Source organism: Monodelphis domestica, chromosome 3, assembly GCF_027887165.1.
Source record: "Monodelphis domestica isolate mMonDom1 chromosome 3, mMonDom1.pri, whole genome shotgun sequence".
Classification (NCBI taxonomy): Eukaryota; Metazoa; Chordata; class Mammalia; order Didelphimorphia; family Didelphidae; genus Monodelphis; species Monodelphis domestica.
The window spans coordinates 480,978,377-480,994,944 of NC_077229.1; the positions used below are offsets into that span (position 1 = coordinate 480,978,377).

At 33.0% G+C, this 16,568-nt stretch overlaps 1 protein-coding gene across 2 annotated transcripts in view; it reads left to right on the forward strand.

Moving 5' to 3' along the window:
- Positions 1 to 16,568, forward strand: part of TMEM232 (transmembrane protein 232) — a 183,299-nt gene that overhangs the window by 63,649 nt on the left and 103,082 nt on the right. For both annotated transcript variants that reach the window (XM_056824706.1, XM_056824705.1), the window contains exons 6-7: positions 3,442 to 3,541; positions 10,463 to 10,623. In XM_056824706.1, coding sequence (XP_056680684.1) covers positions 3,442 to 3,541; positions 10,463 to 10,623 — 261 coding nt within the window. The remainder of the gene's footprint in view (positions 1 to 3,441; positions 3,542 to 10,462; positions 10,624 to 16,568) is intronic.

A 16,568-nucleotide genomic window follows, 5' to 3' on the forward strand; every position in this document is an offset into this window, starting at 1 on the left:
TATTGACCTTGCTGCTAAAATTTAAAGTAAATAATTAACTAATTAATTAAAATGAGCAAGAAAAAGAGAGAAAACCCAACTATTGATAGCTATTATGGGTACAGAAACTTTGGCTCAAATTCAGAGGACAATGAAGTAAAAACACCAACTGCCAAAATAGCAAAGACATGCAATAAATGACCACAAGCTCAAAAAGAAGTCTTGGAAGAGCTTACAAAAGACACCAACAAAAAAATAAGAGAGATTGAGGAAAAATTAGGGAAAAATGAAAGAAAATCAAGAAAGTTATGAAAGAAAGATCATCCAAATGGAAAAACATCTAAAAACTAATGGAAGAAAATAATTAATTAATAATTGGGGAAGGGGAAGCTAAAAATTTCTTATGATAAGAAATAGTAAAGCAAAACCAAAAGGATGAAATAATAGAAGAGAATATAAAATATCTTATCATTAAATCAGATGACCTGAAAAACAGATCATGAAGAGACTATAAAAATAGTTCATCTCCTAGAAAGTTAAAAATTAAAAAAAAAATTTAGAAGTCATGTTCCAAGAAAACATCAAAGAAAACTGCTCATAAATTCTAGAATTAGAGGGTTAAAAAAGGAAATTGAAAGAATCCACCAATCATCAACCCAAAGAGGTCCAAAGATGAAAATGCATAGGAACATTATTGCTAAGTTCTACAACTATCGGGTTATGGGGGAAATATTACAAGTAACAAGAAAAATCAATTTAAATACTATGGAGCTACAGTCAGAATAACACAAGACTTAGTAACCACAACATTAAAAGAATGCAGGACATCGAACACAGTATTTCATAGAGCAAAAAAACTGAATTTATAACCAGGAATAACATATCCAGCAAAGATTAGCATAATTATAAAGGTAAAAAATGGATATTTAATGAATTAAAGAGTATCAACTATTTCCTGTAGGAAAACCCAGAACTCAGCAGAAAATTTGATCAAAAAGAAACATGCAAAAGTAAAGAAAAACTGATCCTAAACAACCCCAAAGGTCAAAGTGTTTGAGTTGTATATGGATAAATGTAATCTATGGCCCCTGGGAATGAAATTATTTCCAGAGTATTTTTAATGGGTGTGTTCCAATGGAAAGCTCAAGGTCAAGTTGAATGTAATGGATTGACCTGAAAAGATAGTGCAATAAACCAGAAGGAGGCAGGATGGAATGGCTATCTCATATGAAGGATGAATGAACAGAGAAACTGCCATAGAGGAGGGGAGGTCAGGGTATAGGGTTGGTAGTACTAGAACCATACTCTCATTAGACCTAGGATAAACCAAAAAATAAATAAGAAAGAATGTAAGGAGATGAAGACAACCTTAGATAGGTTATATATGATAGCTATTTAGAGAGACTCTCAGCCCCCCATCTGCTTGAGACTAGTAGTAGATTTAAGCTTGAGCATACATAAAATCCAAACATATCCTCTGATGGGATGCCAATAATTTAAAGAACATAGTCTACAAAAGTCTTACATTAACACTCATCATACTATGGAGGTAATCCTATAATGCTGAGGGGTTATGACATTGGATCAAAAGTTCTACTAGGTATGACCAAACTGGAAATACTTGGTTTGGGAGAGAGTATGAAACTGGAAATAGACTGTGTCTTCTGCCAAAGGAACAGTATAGTTAACTATGGCCCTGGTAATGTTTATTAACTAAGAATCAGATAGGTTAAAGTTGATCAAATTAAATACTGGTAGGGAAATGGAGAAATAGGCCTAATATTACATTGCTAGAGCAGTTGAGAATTGTTTTTAGAAAACAAGATTGAAATACACATTATAAACTTTAAAGCTGCCTGTATTCATTGATTTATGAATCCTATTACTAGGATTTGGTCCTAAAGGCATTATTGAGAGGTGCATGTATGAAAATATTGATGAAAGCTTTTTTTGTAATGCTAAACTAGTAGAAAATAACATGAATGCAATTATTGGGAGAAATGGCTGAAGAGATTGTGATATTTGAATGTAATGGATTGTATTATGGAAATATAAAGAAAATAAGGGAAATACATGAAGAGATTAAAAGAGAATAAGAATACAACATACCATGATTACATTAATACAATAAAAGAGAAATAAGTATCTAAGCAAGACAAATCCAATGTGAACTCAAAAGAAGAGGATGCTTATATTTGCACATATATATAATTACATATTTTAAACAAATTGTAAACAATGTGGAGTTTGTGGTTTTGCATATAATTTTAATGCATTTATTTTTTTTAAATTTTGGTGGTGGTGGTGGTTACTAGGTATATAATAAAACTGAAAAGAATAAAAGAAATTATTAAGGGAAACTACCTTACCCAGAGGGCAAAATAGAAATGAGAAGAATCCACCAATTACTTCCTGAAAGAGATCTCAAAAGGGTAACTCAAAGGAGTGTTATAGCTAAATTCCAGAACTCCCTGGTCAAGGAAAACATTGCCCAAATAAGGCTATCTCCTTTCAGAGAAAAAGAACTGTCAGAGTCTAAATCCAGGCCATAGTGAACTTTTTATCATGTTCTTTCTTCATTTTTTTTTAATTCAAGGATTTATATGGGAAAATGTTTTACATGATTTCACATGTAAAATAAATCGATTAAATAGATTTAATTAAATATTACATAATAATATATAAAATGCTGTAAATAATGGCTGATTAGAGAAATGCAAATCAAAACAATTCTGAAATATTATCTCACACCTATCAGATTGACTAAAATGCTAAAAGGACAAAATGATAAAATCAAGGTGATCAGGGAAAAAAGTTAAAGAACCTATATTATCTCAGATATTTAGTGCATCTCTCTTTGTGATGGTAAATAATTGGAAACTGCCAATTGGTAGGTGTTTGAACCAGTTGTGGCATATAATTGTGATGGAATATTGCTGTGCCATAAGAAATGATTCCCAGATTAATTAAAAACAAAATCATGGGAAAATCTACCTGAGATTATGAAAAGCACAATGAATAGAATCAAAGGAATGTTATATTCAGCTACAGAATTGATATTTGAAAAGTAACTTGTGAAAGTTCACCTCCAGAGAAAGAACTGAAAAGTAGAAATGTGAAAGACATAGTATATATATTTTTGTCTCTGTGTGCCTTCTCCAGTGTGGGGAGGAAAGGGGGTGGTGGAAAGGAGATACTTTGGAATTTGATGTAACCAGCAAAGAAATTTATTTTAAAAAATAAAAAAGGGAAATTGTTTTCTTGCTTTAAAAAAATAGTCTAATATGTACTGAAAAATAATGGTGACTGAATAACAGTGTTCTCATCATAAAAAGAATCTCATTGTTGAAACAATCTACTTTTTGAGTTATCTAAATGATATATATATATATATATATATATATATTTACATTTTAGTAGAACATGAGTTTCACTTTCTGTTTGTGTGTTTTTTCCTAATAGATTGGATTTTTGATCTTTCTACGGCTCTTTGTTTATCACCTACATGGTAATCTTGAAGGTTTTGAAGAACACTTCTTTAGACTTGGACCATATTTATATGGTAGCATCTCTTTTTATGTACTAAAGTTAAAATGGGTTTTTATTATACACTAACAAAACTATCATGATTTTCTTGAATTATCTTTGTTTATTTAGGGGAAAGTGATTGATTAGAACTAATATGTCATTTTATTGAACTATTCTTAAATTAAAATATAAAGAAATAGAACTTTTTTAGGAATGTGGGAATGAATGAAAATGTCAGATAATGTGCTTGTAATTATCTCTCATCTTCACTTCTTAAGGTCTCTAATTTGTTTTAAAGCATTCCCCTGAGGAGAGGAAAGCCTAATAGGAATGCTTCCTTTGAGGTTTGCAAGCACAACAACAGACCCTCCTGTATACAGTCATAATGGGTGCTTCCTCTTCCAAAAGACCTTTTTGACTCCCACCTCCATGTTGTTAGTATTTTATCCTTCTTGAAATTATTTTTAAAAAACAACCTATATATACTTATCTGTCTACTTACTGTTATCTCCAGGAAGGCAGGGACTTTTAAAAATATATATACACAAATATATAGGGGTGTGTGTGTGTGTGTGTGTGTGTGTGTGTGTGTGTGTGTGTTTATTTCCCAAGTGCCTAATCAATCAACAAGAATTTAAGTGTCTAATATGTGCCAGACACTGTGCTAGGCATTGATCCTAGACAAAGACAAAAAAGAAATATTTGCTGCTCCCATAGAGATTGTATTCTCTATAGGAAAACAATATGAATATATATATAAGTGTTGTACATGCCTTGAACTTATTCTTTTAACCCACATTTCAATTAATGGGTCCTCAGACCCATACTGCTTCATCTACCCTTAGAACTCTAGGGATAATCCAGAGGTTATTAGATAATGTTATGATTTGTGAACTTTCCCCCATGATTACCAATTGATTTCTTGTAAAGTCTATGGCATATCCTCCTGCAAATATATGCAAAGCCCAGGAGAAAGTAAGCTCAAGTTTAGAGAATATAAGATGGAAGAAATTGTTTGCTGGAAGTCCTTTGCTTCCCTTCATGGGGGTAGCATCCTCATTAAGTCACACTTAGGCATGCTGAAGCTGTTCTTCTGGACTTCATAGAATCTTGAAATTATCCTTTCTCAGTGTATTTAGTTTGTCTTTGGTTTCAGATACAGACACTGCTGCCAGCCACTGATATTCCAGAAATGCTGCTGGGATACTGATGAAAAAGTCCAAATCCTCTGACTTTACAAGTTTCCAAGGTCATCTTCCAGTCAGAGAGAGAGGACTCAGTTCAATTCAAACCAGCTTGATGGTTTTATGCAACTTCCAGAGGCAATGACCAAATCTTCTCTGCTAACAATATACTTTCTTTACAACAGATTCCACTTTATCCTGTGTCTTCTAAAGGCTTTTAAATTTACCCAGGACTTTTTGCCCCTACTCTAATGATTTTGATTTATTTCTTTGTTTATTTGCTTGATCCAGTAGAGATATTTTCACCTGGTTATAGTAGCAGAGTGTAGCATTTTGTTAATACTTGATTTCATAAGTAATTTCATTGATCTACTATTCTATTTGTTTTTTTTTTAATTTAGTCAATTTAGAACATCATTCCTTGGTTATAAGAATCATATTCTTTCCCTACCCTCCCTCCACCCCTTTCTGTAGCCAATGTGCAACTCCACTGGGTTTTACATGTGTCCTTTATCAGAATCTATTTCCGTGTTGTTGGTGTTTGCATTAGGATGTTCATTTAGAGTCTACATCCCCAGCCATATCCCCTTGACCTATGTATTCAAGCAGTTATTTTTCTTCTGTGTTTATACTCCCACAGTTTTTCCTCTGAATGTGGATAGTGTTCTTTCTCCTAGATGCCTCCGGGTTGTTCAGGATCACTGCATTGCTACTAATGGAGAAGTCCATTACATTCGATTGTACCACAGTGTATCAGTCTCTGTGTACAATGTTCTCTTGGTTCTGCTCCTCTCACTCTGCATCTCCAGTTCCCATGGAATTCCTCCACTTGATTATTCCTTTGAAAACAATAGTATTCCATCACCAACATATAACACAATTTGTTCAGCCATTCCTCAATTGGAGGGCATCCTCTCATTTTCCAATGTTTGGCCACTACAAAGAGTGCAGCTATGAATATTCTTGTACAGGTCTTTTTCCTTATTATCTCTTTGGGGTACAAACCCAGCAATGCTATGGCTGGATCAAAGGGCAGACAGACTTTTAGCGCTCTTTGGGCATAGTTCCAAATTGCCCTCCAGAATGGTTGGATCAATTCACAACTCCACCAGCAATGCATGAATGTCCCAACTTTGTCACATCCCCTCCAACATTCATTACTTTCCTTTGCTGTCATGTTAGCCAATCTGCTAGGTGTGAGGTGATACCTGAGAGTTGTTTTGATTTGCTTCTCTCTGATTTCCAGAGATTTAGAACACTTTTTCAGGTGCTTATTAATAGTTTAGATTTCTTTATCTGAAAACTGCCTATTCATGTCACTTGCCCATTTATCAATTGGAGAATGGCTTGATTTTTTTGTACAATTGATTTAGCTCTTTATAATTTTGAGTAATTAGACATTTGTCAGAGGTTTTTGTTATGAAGATTGTTTTCCAATTTGTTGCTTCACTTCTAATTTTGGTTGCATTTGTTTTGTTTGTACAAAACCTTTTTAAGATAATGGAATCAAAATGATTTATTTTACATTTTGTGATTTTTTTCTAACTTCTGCTTGGTCTTAAAATCTTTCCTTTCCTAAAGAGCTGACATGTGTGCTATTCTGTGTTCACTTAATTTACTTATAATTTCCTTCCTTATATTCAAGTCATTCACTCATTCTGAGTTTATGTTGGTGTAGGGTGTGAGATGTTGACCCAAACCTAATCTCTCCCATATTGTCTTCCAATTTCCCCAGCAGTTTTTTATCAAATAGTGGATTTTTGTCCCCAAAGCTGGGATCTTTAGACTTATCATAGACAGTCTGGCTGAGGTCACTTACCCAAAGACTATTCCACTTATCCTCCTTTTTGTCTCTTAGCCAGTATCATATTATTTTGAGATCTGGTACTGCAAGGCCACCTTGCTTTGCATTTTTTTCATTATTTCCCTGATTATCCTTGATCTTTTGTTCTTCCAAATGAACTTTGTTATGTTTTTTTTTTGATAGTTCGATGAGTATGGCACTAAATAAATAAATTAGTTTGGGTAGGATTGCCATCCTACCTATGAGCAATTAATGTTTTTTCCAATTGTTTAGATCTAGTTTTAATTATGTGGAAAGTGTTTTGTAGTTATTTTCGTATAGTTCCTGTGTTTGTTTTGGCAGATAGATTTCTAAGCATTTTATATTGTCTGAGGTGATTTTAAATGGAATTTCTCTTTCTAGTTCTTACTGCTGAGCTGTGTTGGAAATATATAGAAATGCTGATGACTTATGTGGGTTTATTTTGTATCCTGCTACTTTGCTAAAGCTTTTTAGTTGATTCTCTAGGATTCTTTAAGTAGACCATCATATCATCTGCAAAGAGTGTTAGCTTGGTCTCCTTATTGCCTATTTTAATATCTTCTATTTCTTTTTTTTTCTAATTGCTACTGCTAGTGTTTCTAGTACAATGTACTATTCTATTTCTTAACCAGTATCATATTAGTTATATTTTATAGTATTATTATTACTATAATATTGTTTGAGATCTAATATGACTAGACCTCCTTTCTTGATATTTTATCCATTAATTCTCTTAATATTTTTGACTTTTTATTCTAATATGAAGTTTGTTGTTATTTTCTCTAGTTCTAGATAATAATTTTTGGGTACTTTGATTATTATGGCATTGAAGAAGCAAATTAATTTAGGTAAGGTTGTCATTTTTATTATGTTGCCTTGCCCTATGCATAAGCAATTAATATTATTTTCCAGTTATTTGGGTCTGACTTTTGTGAATCTATCTGATCCTGGGACCTTTATTTTAGGAAATTCTTTAATGGTTTAATTGATTTCTTTTTCTGTGATGGTGTCATTTAAATATTCTATTTCTTCTTTTGTTAATCTGGCAGGTTTATGCTTTTATAACTATTCTTCTATTTCTCTAAGATTGTCAGATTTATTGACATATAATTGGGCAAAATAACTCCCAATAATTTTTCTTCATTTGTTGTTATTTCATCTTTTTCATTTTTTATACTGATAATTTGGTTTTCTTTCCCTTTTTAAATCAAATTAACCAATGGTTTTATTTTTTTATTCATTGTTTCATAAAATAAGCTCTTTGTCTTATTTATTAGTTCAGTGGTTTTCCTACTTTCAATTTTCACTTATCTCTCCTTTGATTTTCAGAATTTCCAAGTGGAGGATTTTTAATTTGTTTAGGTATTTTTAAGTTGCATGCCCAGTTCATTGATCTGCTCTTTTTATCTGTAAGATTTTGATGGAAGATATGTAGATTTTAGATTTATCTGTTTTAGATAGAGATAAAAATTTCTTCATAAGTACAGTTTTGGCTCCATTCCATAAATTTTGGTAGTTGTCTCCTTATTATTGTTTTCATTAATGAATTTATTAATTGCTTCTATGATTTTGTTCTATGGACCATTCATTGCTTTGATAAGATTAGTAATAATGAATAATAAGAGCCAGTTAATTTTAATATTTCTTTCTGCTATTCATTATTGAAGGAAATTAATATTACGTTATGTTCTGAAAAGAATGCATTTACCATACCTGCTTTTCTACATTTGGTTGTAAGATTTTTGTGCCTTCTTTATATGGTCAGTTTTGGTGAAGGTGCCATGTATTGTTAAGAAAAGGGTACATTCCGTTCTATTCTCATTCACTTTTTTGGGAGATCTATCATATCTGACTTTTCTAAAGTTTTATTTATCTCCTTAACTTTTTTCTTTATTCTTTTTTTGATTTATCTAATTCTGGGAGGGGAAATTTGAGGATGTTTTATATTAGGGTTTCTTTCATGAGGTGATCATTTTTTTGCAATTTTTATTTTCCCTTCGTATTCAAGAATATGAGGGCAGTATTTCCTAATGATTTCTTGTAACCTCTTTGCAGGCTTTTACAAATTATAGCTTTCAGGTATTTTGATGATTATTAAATTATCTCTTCTGCATCTCTTTTCTAGGTCAGTTATTTTTCTAATGGGGCATTTCAGATTTTCTTCTATTTTTTTATTGTTTTGATTCTGTCTTATTGTTTCCTGATACCATATGGAGTCATTAGCTCTCATTTATTCAATTCTAATTTTAGGGAGTTAGTCTTGGGTTGCTCCCTGTCTGCTGTTTCACTGATTAAGACCACTTGGCAATGAGAAAGGGTGCTCCCTTCCTGACTGCATTGTTGCCTTAGGCCAAGTGGAAGTGCTTTGGACCAGTTTGTGCTCTGAAAACTCCCCAAAGTGTATGCTCTGCAAAATCATCCCAAAGCATCATTCATTAGACTAATCTCACCTCTCACCCCATTGAGAGGCACTTTCCTTTGTTTTTAGATTCTTATTTTATATTTTTATGTGTTTGGAGGATTTGGGCCAACTGAGCTACCATCTTAGTTCCCAGCATATATAACTCCTTGGTAATACTTTAAATTGGTTGGGGAGACTAGACGATTGACTCTATTGATCCCCACCCTTAAATAAATACATAGGAAGAGTCTTCATATAGAAGATTGTCCTTGAGCTGAGTCTTGAGGAAAACAAGAGATTCTAAGATATGGAAATAAGGAGGGGAAGGGAATGCATATCAGACATGGGGCCAGGAGATGCAGTGTGCTATGTGAGGAACTGAAAGAAAGCTAATTAGGATAGGTCTTAGACTGAGGGAAAGTAAGGAATTTCTAGTAGACCTGAAAAGGTAGATTGTATGAAGGTTGCAAAAGGCTTTGAATTACTGGGGAAGATGGATTGGGGAGGGAAAAGGAGACCATTCTAGAGGCTATTGCAATAATTGTGAATAGTGAGAACAAAATATATGTGAGCATATATTTTGAGCAAATGCAGGAATAAAAAGATTTAGCAAATGATTGAATAGATAAGGTTAGGAGTCAAGGAGGACTAACAATGTGTGTGTGTGTGCGCGCGCGTGCAAGAGTGCACATGTGAACCTGTGATTTCAATGAATAGGGAACTACAGGTGAGGAAACACCCCGTAGGTCCTAAGTGACAGAAACAAGATTTGAGTCTAGTCATATTGACTCAAAGCCTGGCTCTCAGCACCTTTAGCATTTGCACATGATAGGAACTTGACAAATGTTCATTGAATTAGAATGGCTTGAAATTTCTTCATTACTTCCCACTGGCCCAAATTTGTTATCCTCTTCTTTGTGTTATGTATATATATCTTGGGGAGCCTGAGCCATATTATTTCTACTCTATCTCTAAACTAGCTTCCTTACCTACCTAAGGGGTGACTCTGCCCTGATTCTTGCTGACCAATAGGTAAGTTCATGTCTGGGATGCCAAATCTTGAATAGCCTCAGTCAGGCTGCTTACTTCATTTCAATTTATTGAGTAGTTTGCTTCACCTCTACATCATCTGTCTTGTTTCTGTGAGTATTCTTCTTATTTATCCCTGCCCTGAGGGATAAAAAAAAACTGGATTGGAATTGTCAGTCATAGAAAAAATTTTATATGTTGTATATGTGCCTTTATGTACATATTACTTCTTAATTGATGTCTTAACTGGTTGCCTTCATACATTATTGAGTAATAACCATATTCAACTTATCATTTAGTGAAATTGAACTAGCTGTATTACTTTTGACTTATTTGCATTGTAGTATTATATTGTCAGAAAGATTCATAAATATTTTTTCTAAATAATAATTGAAAATGCTATGGTTCTTTCAAATTTTAAGTATTAAAATTAATCATAGTAAAATAAGTCAAAGGAAGATAGAGTTAAATATAAAATAATAATGATGTTTTATACATGATTTTTTTATACAATAGCACTTAATTTTTGTGAATTCACCTACTACAAGTATCCCAACATCCTTTTAAGTACATATTTTATAAGGAAGACTGGTGAAATCATATGCAATCAAAAAAAGCTGCCTGAAGTACCTGAAATCTCCATTACACAGGAGAAGAATCTGGGTTATCCTGACTTGGTGGGTAATTATCTAATGCAACATAGAATATTATTATGATTTTAAGAATGTGCTTGTTGATTTTTAGTAAGGATTTTTTTTTTAAACCCTTACCTTCCGTCTTAGAGTCAATACTGTGTATTGGCTCCAAGGCAGAAGAGTGGTAAGGGCTAGGCAATGGGGGTCAAGTGACTTGCCCAGGGTCACACAGCTGGGAAGTGTCTGAGGCCAGATTTGAACCTAGGACCTCCCATCTCTAGGGCTAGCTCTCAATCCACTGAGCTACCCAGCTGCCCCCTTTAGTAAGGATTTTTAAAGATAGTTTTCCATTCATCTATTAAGGGAATAAACTGCATAGCTATTAATATATAGTGATCCAAAATAAAGATTGTTTATATTTTCTAGAATATCTTTAGCTGAATAATTAATATAGTTACTGCTTTGGTAACATAATGACAAATGAATGAAAGAATGAACAAAACTTAAGAGCTTACTGCATCAAGCACTACTCTAAGCACTTTTGTGACAAATGTAAAGAACTAGACTTGGAAAGGCTATCTACAGTTGGTGTTCCACTTATCTTTGTGTGGAGATCATGGGTTGAGATACTGAGAAGGAACCCAAGTATTCAAGGATAACAAATAAGGCAGTTTATTGTCCACAAACATGCAAGCATTCAGATTGCCAGCTTTTGAGTCCCATGAGCAAGCATGGGTTGTGGCTTGGTGTATACTGTAGATGTATAACCTATTTGATTTGGAAGCTCTGGATTTTAGCAATGACACTTTTGGAATTTTTCATTTTGGGGTTTCTTTTAGGAAGTTTCTATTTTCACTTCTAAGAGATCTGGGCAATTTTCCTGCCATGATTTCTTGAAACATGATATCTAGACTTCTTTTATTTCATCGTATTTAGGTTGTCCAGTGGTTCTTAAATCAACTCTCATTGACCAATTTTTCAATTAGTTGTTTTTGATGAAAACACCATGTTTTCTTCTGTTATTTTAGTCTTTAAATATTTCTTGTTTTCTCAATGAATTACTCTCATTTGGTTCATTTTAATTTTCAAATATGTCTAATGTTTGGATAAAGTTTTGGGTTTTTTGTTCTAAGCTGTTATTTTTTTTGCAAGTCTTTTCTCAACAATTCGCATTTCATTTTCAATTCTTTCCCCTTGCTCTCTAATTTCATTTGTAAAGTCACATTAAACTTAAAAATAGAACACTTTGGCTTCATTTCTTTCAAGATTTCCAGTTGAACTGTGTGTCCAAGCATGCTTTTGAAGAGTGTGTATGTTTGTATTTTTGTATACATTATTTTTTGTTACTCATTTTTCCAGCCTTATTTCTGGACTTGAGACTATGAGTTAGGACTGGGCTTTTGTGGAATTTCTGTGGGAATATTTAGATGGTGATCAGACCCTTCCTGGATGTTTGACTCTGGGCAAGCCACTTAACCCCAATTGCCTAGTCCTTATGGAAGAACCTAATACTTAATATATGTTCTAAAACAGAAGGTAAGGGTTTTTTAATTTTTTTTTAAAAAGTTGCTATTTTCTCTAGATTTTAAGTGCTTCTTCAAAGATCTCAGGGACAGATCAAGCTGAAGACTTGCAGTGTTTCAGCGAATCCAGGGTTATTTTTTGCAGTACAAAGTCTAATCAATATTTTCCTTATCTGATAATTACAAGCTCTTGTCATAGATTTGGGTCTAAACAACACAGCTCTAGGCTTACCCCTTGTTGGAGATACAATAGACTGATGCAGGACCCAGTTTCTGTCAGCTTCTGGAAAGCTCTATATGTTTATCAAAACAGAAGTTAAATTACCCCTGGTTATTGATTACAAGCTTCAGCCCGTATTGGAAGCTAGATCTGGACCTTTCTCCATACCACAGAGCTGCTGCTAGCTATTGTTCTTATTCTTTGCCTAATATATACAGTGTCAGCCTGAAACTACTTCTTGTCTTGGATCATCACTCCTAGGCAGAGATCCCATCAACTATTCCTTATCTGTCTCACCTTGCTACAGGTACTCTTCTGACTCTGCTCTTGGTAATGAGTATAATAAATGACATGTTTCTGCTTTCTGTAAAGTGACAGGTCTTTCTCTCTTGAATCTGGATCTGTTATATCTAATCTCTTTATTGTAGTGTACAGTACAGATATTCATTCAGTCCTAGTACTAGATGACTTTAAGTGCCTCTCCTGCCCAAATGTCTCCACTGTCTCTTGATATCTATCTCTTTTTACCAAACTAGACTAGAAAAATGACTCACTGATCTTTTTCTTTTTCTTTCTTGATTATGACTGTCTGGTGAATATTCTTTTTCTTCTTAAAAATTTTAATTTTTATTGTATTTTTTCTTTTCTTTTTTTCTTAATTAGCTATAAACCAACATTTTTAGCATTCTTTTTTTTTTAATTTAAACTTCTAAATTTTTTTTTTCCTTCTCCCTTAGTCCCTCCTGGAGAAGGCGATCAATTTGATGTAGATTATACATGTTCAGTCATGCAAAATATTTCCAAATTAACAATGTTGTAAAAAAGAACACAGAGAAAAAATGAAAAAATTATGAGAAAGAAAGAAAGGAACAAAGGAAGGAAGGAAGAAAGAGAGAAAGAAAGGGGGAACGAATGAAAGAAAGGAAAAGAATATGCTTAAATCTGCATTCAAACTGTTAGCTCTTTCTTTGGAGGTGTATAGCATTTTTCATAAGTCCTTCACAACTGTTTTAGATCATTGTATTACTGAGAATAACTAAGTTATTCACAGTTAATCATCATATATTATTGCTTTTACACTTTATAATGTTCTTCTGGTTCTGCTCATTTCACTTTATATCATTTCACGGATTTCCTGAAAACATCCTGCTCATCATTTCTTACAGCACAATAGTATTCCATCACAATATACCGTGTCTTGTTCAACCATTCCCTAATCGATGGGCATGGTTTAACATAGATACTACTTATCATTTTAAGGAAAGTTCTGTTAATTCCTTTGTTTTTTAGTGTTTTAATAAGAATGAGTATTGTATTTATTGAGATAACCATTTATTTTTTAACATGATCTATTGTGCTGATAGTTTCTTTAATACTGAACTAGCCCAGTATAAATACCTTCTGGTCTTAGAGAATGAGCTTTATGATGAATTGCTGTAATCTCTTTGCTAATATTTTATTTAAATTGTTATAATAATATTTATTAGGGAAATTGATCTATGGTTTTCTCCTCTGTTTTTGTTCCTCCTGGTTTAGATATAAGCTCTATATTTGTTTCATAGAAAAAAAAGTTTGGTAGGACTCCTTCTTTGCCTATTTAAAAAATGTATTGTATTAGATCATGTTTATATAGTATAGACACTGCTTTATCTATAGGATCTTGGAGCTTACTATACAAAGATGAAAAAATAAGAGTCCTTTCAAAATCTCTAATCTAAGAGAGAATGATATGGCCAATAACTAGATAAATATGATATAAGGTAGATTATTATTAGGACAATGATGATCTCTAAGCTACTCCTCAAAAATTTCAACAGGAGAAATGACTTTCATTATAGTACATCAGTTCAATAGACCTAGTAGGCCATTAGAATGCAAGGTCCTTGAGAGCAGAGATTATTAATGATTGAATGGGAAATAGTTAATATTTTATTTGGGACAGAAACTTTTTGAGTTGAAATCTGGAATTAAAAAAAAATCTCAAATAGGGTTAGGGTTCCAGCAGATCTAAACTGAAGTATATGTATACTAAGAATAGACATTTTCATTTCCTATAACTCCCATTTAGAAGATGGAGAATCCATATTCTTCCACCTGACTATGGATTTTGCCAGACTTGGGTTTTTTTTTCTACATATTCTTTCATGATGACCTTAACAGCTTCCATATTTTCAGTTGCCTTTTGGACTTTTCTCATAAAATCAACATCTCTAAAAGAGAGCTCCTTATATTTCACTAAAACCATTCCGTTTCTAAATGTGTCTATTACTTAGGGCACCACCAACTTTCCAAATTAACTAAATTCCCAGTCTTGGAATCAGTCATCGCTGACTAATCAATTTCTCTCACTTCAATTATCTAATTGCCATATCTTAACAATTATACTTCAAAATTATATATGTTATGTATATCTATATGCATATCTATCTATTTGTTTGCTTCTTTGTCTTCTGTGGTGTAGTAGAAGGAATATCTGCCAGTGTCCTCCATTGTGTCAGTTGTTCCAGATCATTTTCTTAAAAGGTACAAAAAGCATAGTGGTTACTTAATTGGCTTAGGAGATTTAAAATCTTTTGATGTAACTCCTGTTCTCCTAAGTATATAAATTATGAAGAGCTCAAGCTCTTAGTTGATAATTGACTAATGGAACACCATGGTCACCAAAACTGAAAAGAAGTGGTCAGCTGAGTCAGCATATTGGCTTTTTTGAATATCCTTCTTAAATATTCTTTTCTTGCTATGGTTAAGTAAATAACCATTTGTTAGCTATTAGATTGGTTGCTAGTGTCTTATTTCATTTCACTCTTCAACCCATAAGACTAGGATACTGACCTAGTCAGCCCTGGGGGTTTGACCATCATCTTAGTTCAAGGCCTTTTCACCTTTTACCTGAACAATTTGCCTCAAAACTCTGCTTACTCCAATCCATTGTCCACTCAATTGAAAAAATTATATTCCCAAAAGGTAGGCCTTATTTATGCACTGGTCAGCTTGTTTTCCAATGAAATATAGAGTATCCCATTACTTCTAGAATCAATTCAAAGGTCTGTTATTCAAAACTCTTCACATTCTTGAAATAACTTGTTTTTATTCTACATTCTCTCATCACTGGTGACAGTACTGCAGTGGTGTCAAACTCAAATAAAAATGGATCCCTGCAGCCTACTTGCCCCCCTACATTTTGACTTAAAAAAACCCACAAATAATCTATGTCGTATTTTCATTTAAACAATTTTATATTAGATTTTAATCTAGTATTATTAGTGTTTGACTCTAATATGATGAATAGGGTGTTGGCCTTGAAATCAGCAAGTGATTTGACTTTTTAGTTCTCAAGAAAGCTCTCTAAGACTATAAATTTCATATAATGTTCTAAACTGCTTGAGTACATACCAGTAAAATCACAGATCAAATCAACCAAACTGACATTTTTAGAGTTCCTCATACATAATACTATATCTATCTCTGGGTCTTTATGTATACTTCTCCTTATGCCTAGAATGCAAATCCTTTCTTCTTGTTGTTGTTATTGTTGTTGTTGTTGTTGTTGTTCTTCTTCTTCTCTTTCCAAAATCAGCTCAAATACTACCCCTTCTGTGATTTCTTTTCTGATACCCACAATTGTTCTCTTCTCAAAAATTATATTTATATTGTATATTGTTAGTTTTCACATGCTTTCATATACATATAGTCTCACTGATAAAATGAGAGTGGAATTGTTTCATTTTTATCTCTGTAGCTCTAATTCCTGCTACATATTAGGAAGGAAGGAAACAAGCATTTATTAAACTTCTCTATGTGCTAAGCACTGTGGTACATACTTTCCAAGTGTTATCTCATTTAACCCTCACTACAACTTTAAGAGGTAGGTGCTATTATTATTCCCATTTAGCAGTTTAAGAAACTGAGGCAATAGAGGCTAAGTTACTTACTTAGAGTCACCTAATAGTATCTAGAGCTAGATCTAAACTCAGGTCTTCCAAGCTCCAGGCCCAGTGCTTCATCCACACTGCCTACTTTTGAAGTTACTTTTAATAAATGTTGATTGATTGATTGATTGATTCTCCCCTTCTCAAGTTCACCAAGGACTCATTTATTTCAAATTGTTTATGTTCTAATGCCTTTCTAGACAATGAAATAATTTTTATGATTTTAAAAAGTTAATCAAATTACTCTTCCTATTTCACCTTCTTCAGCTGTAAGATTAGAAAGTTGTGTTATGTGATAACTAAGGGCACTCCCAA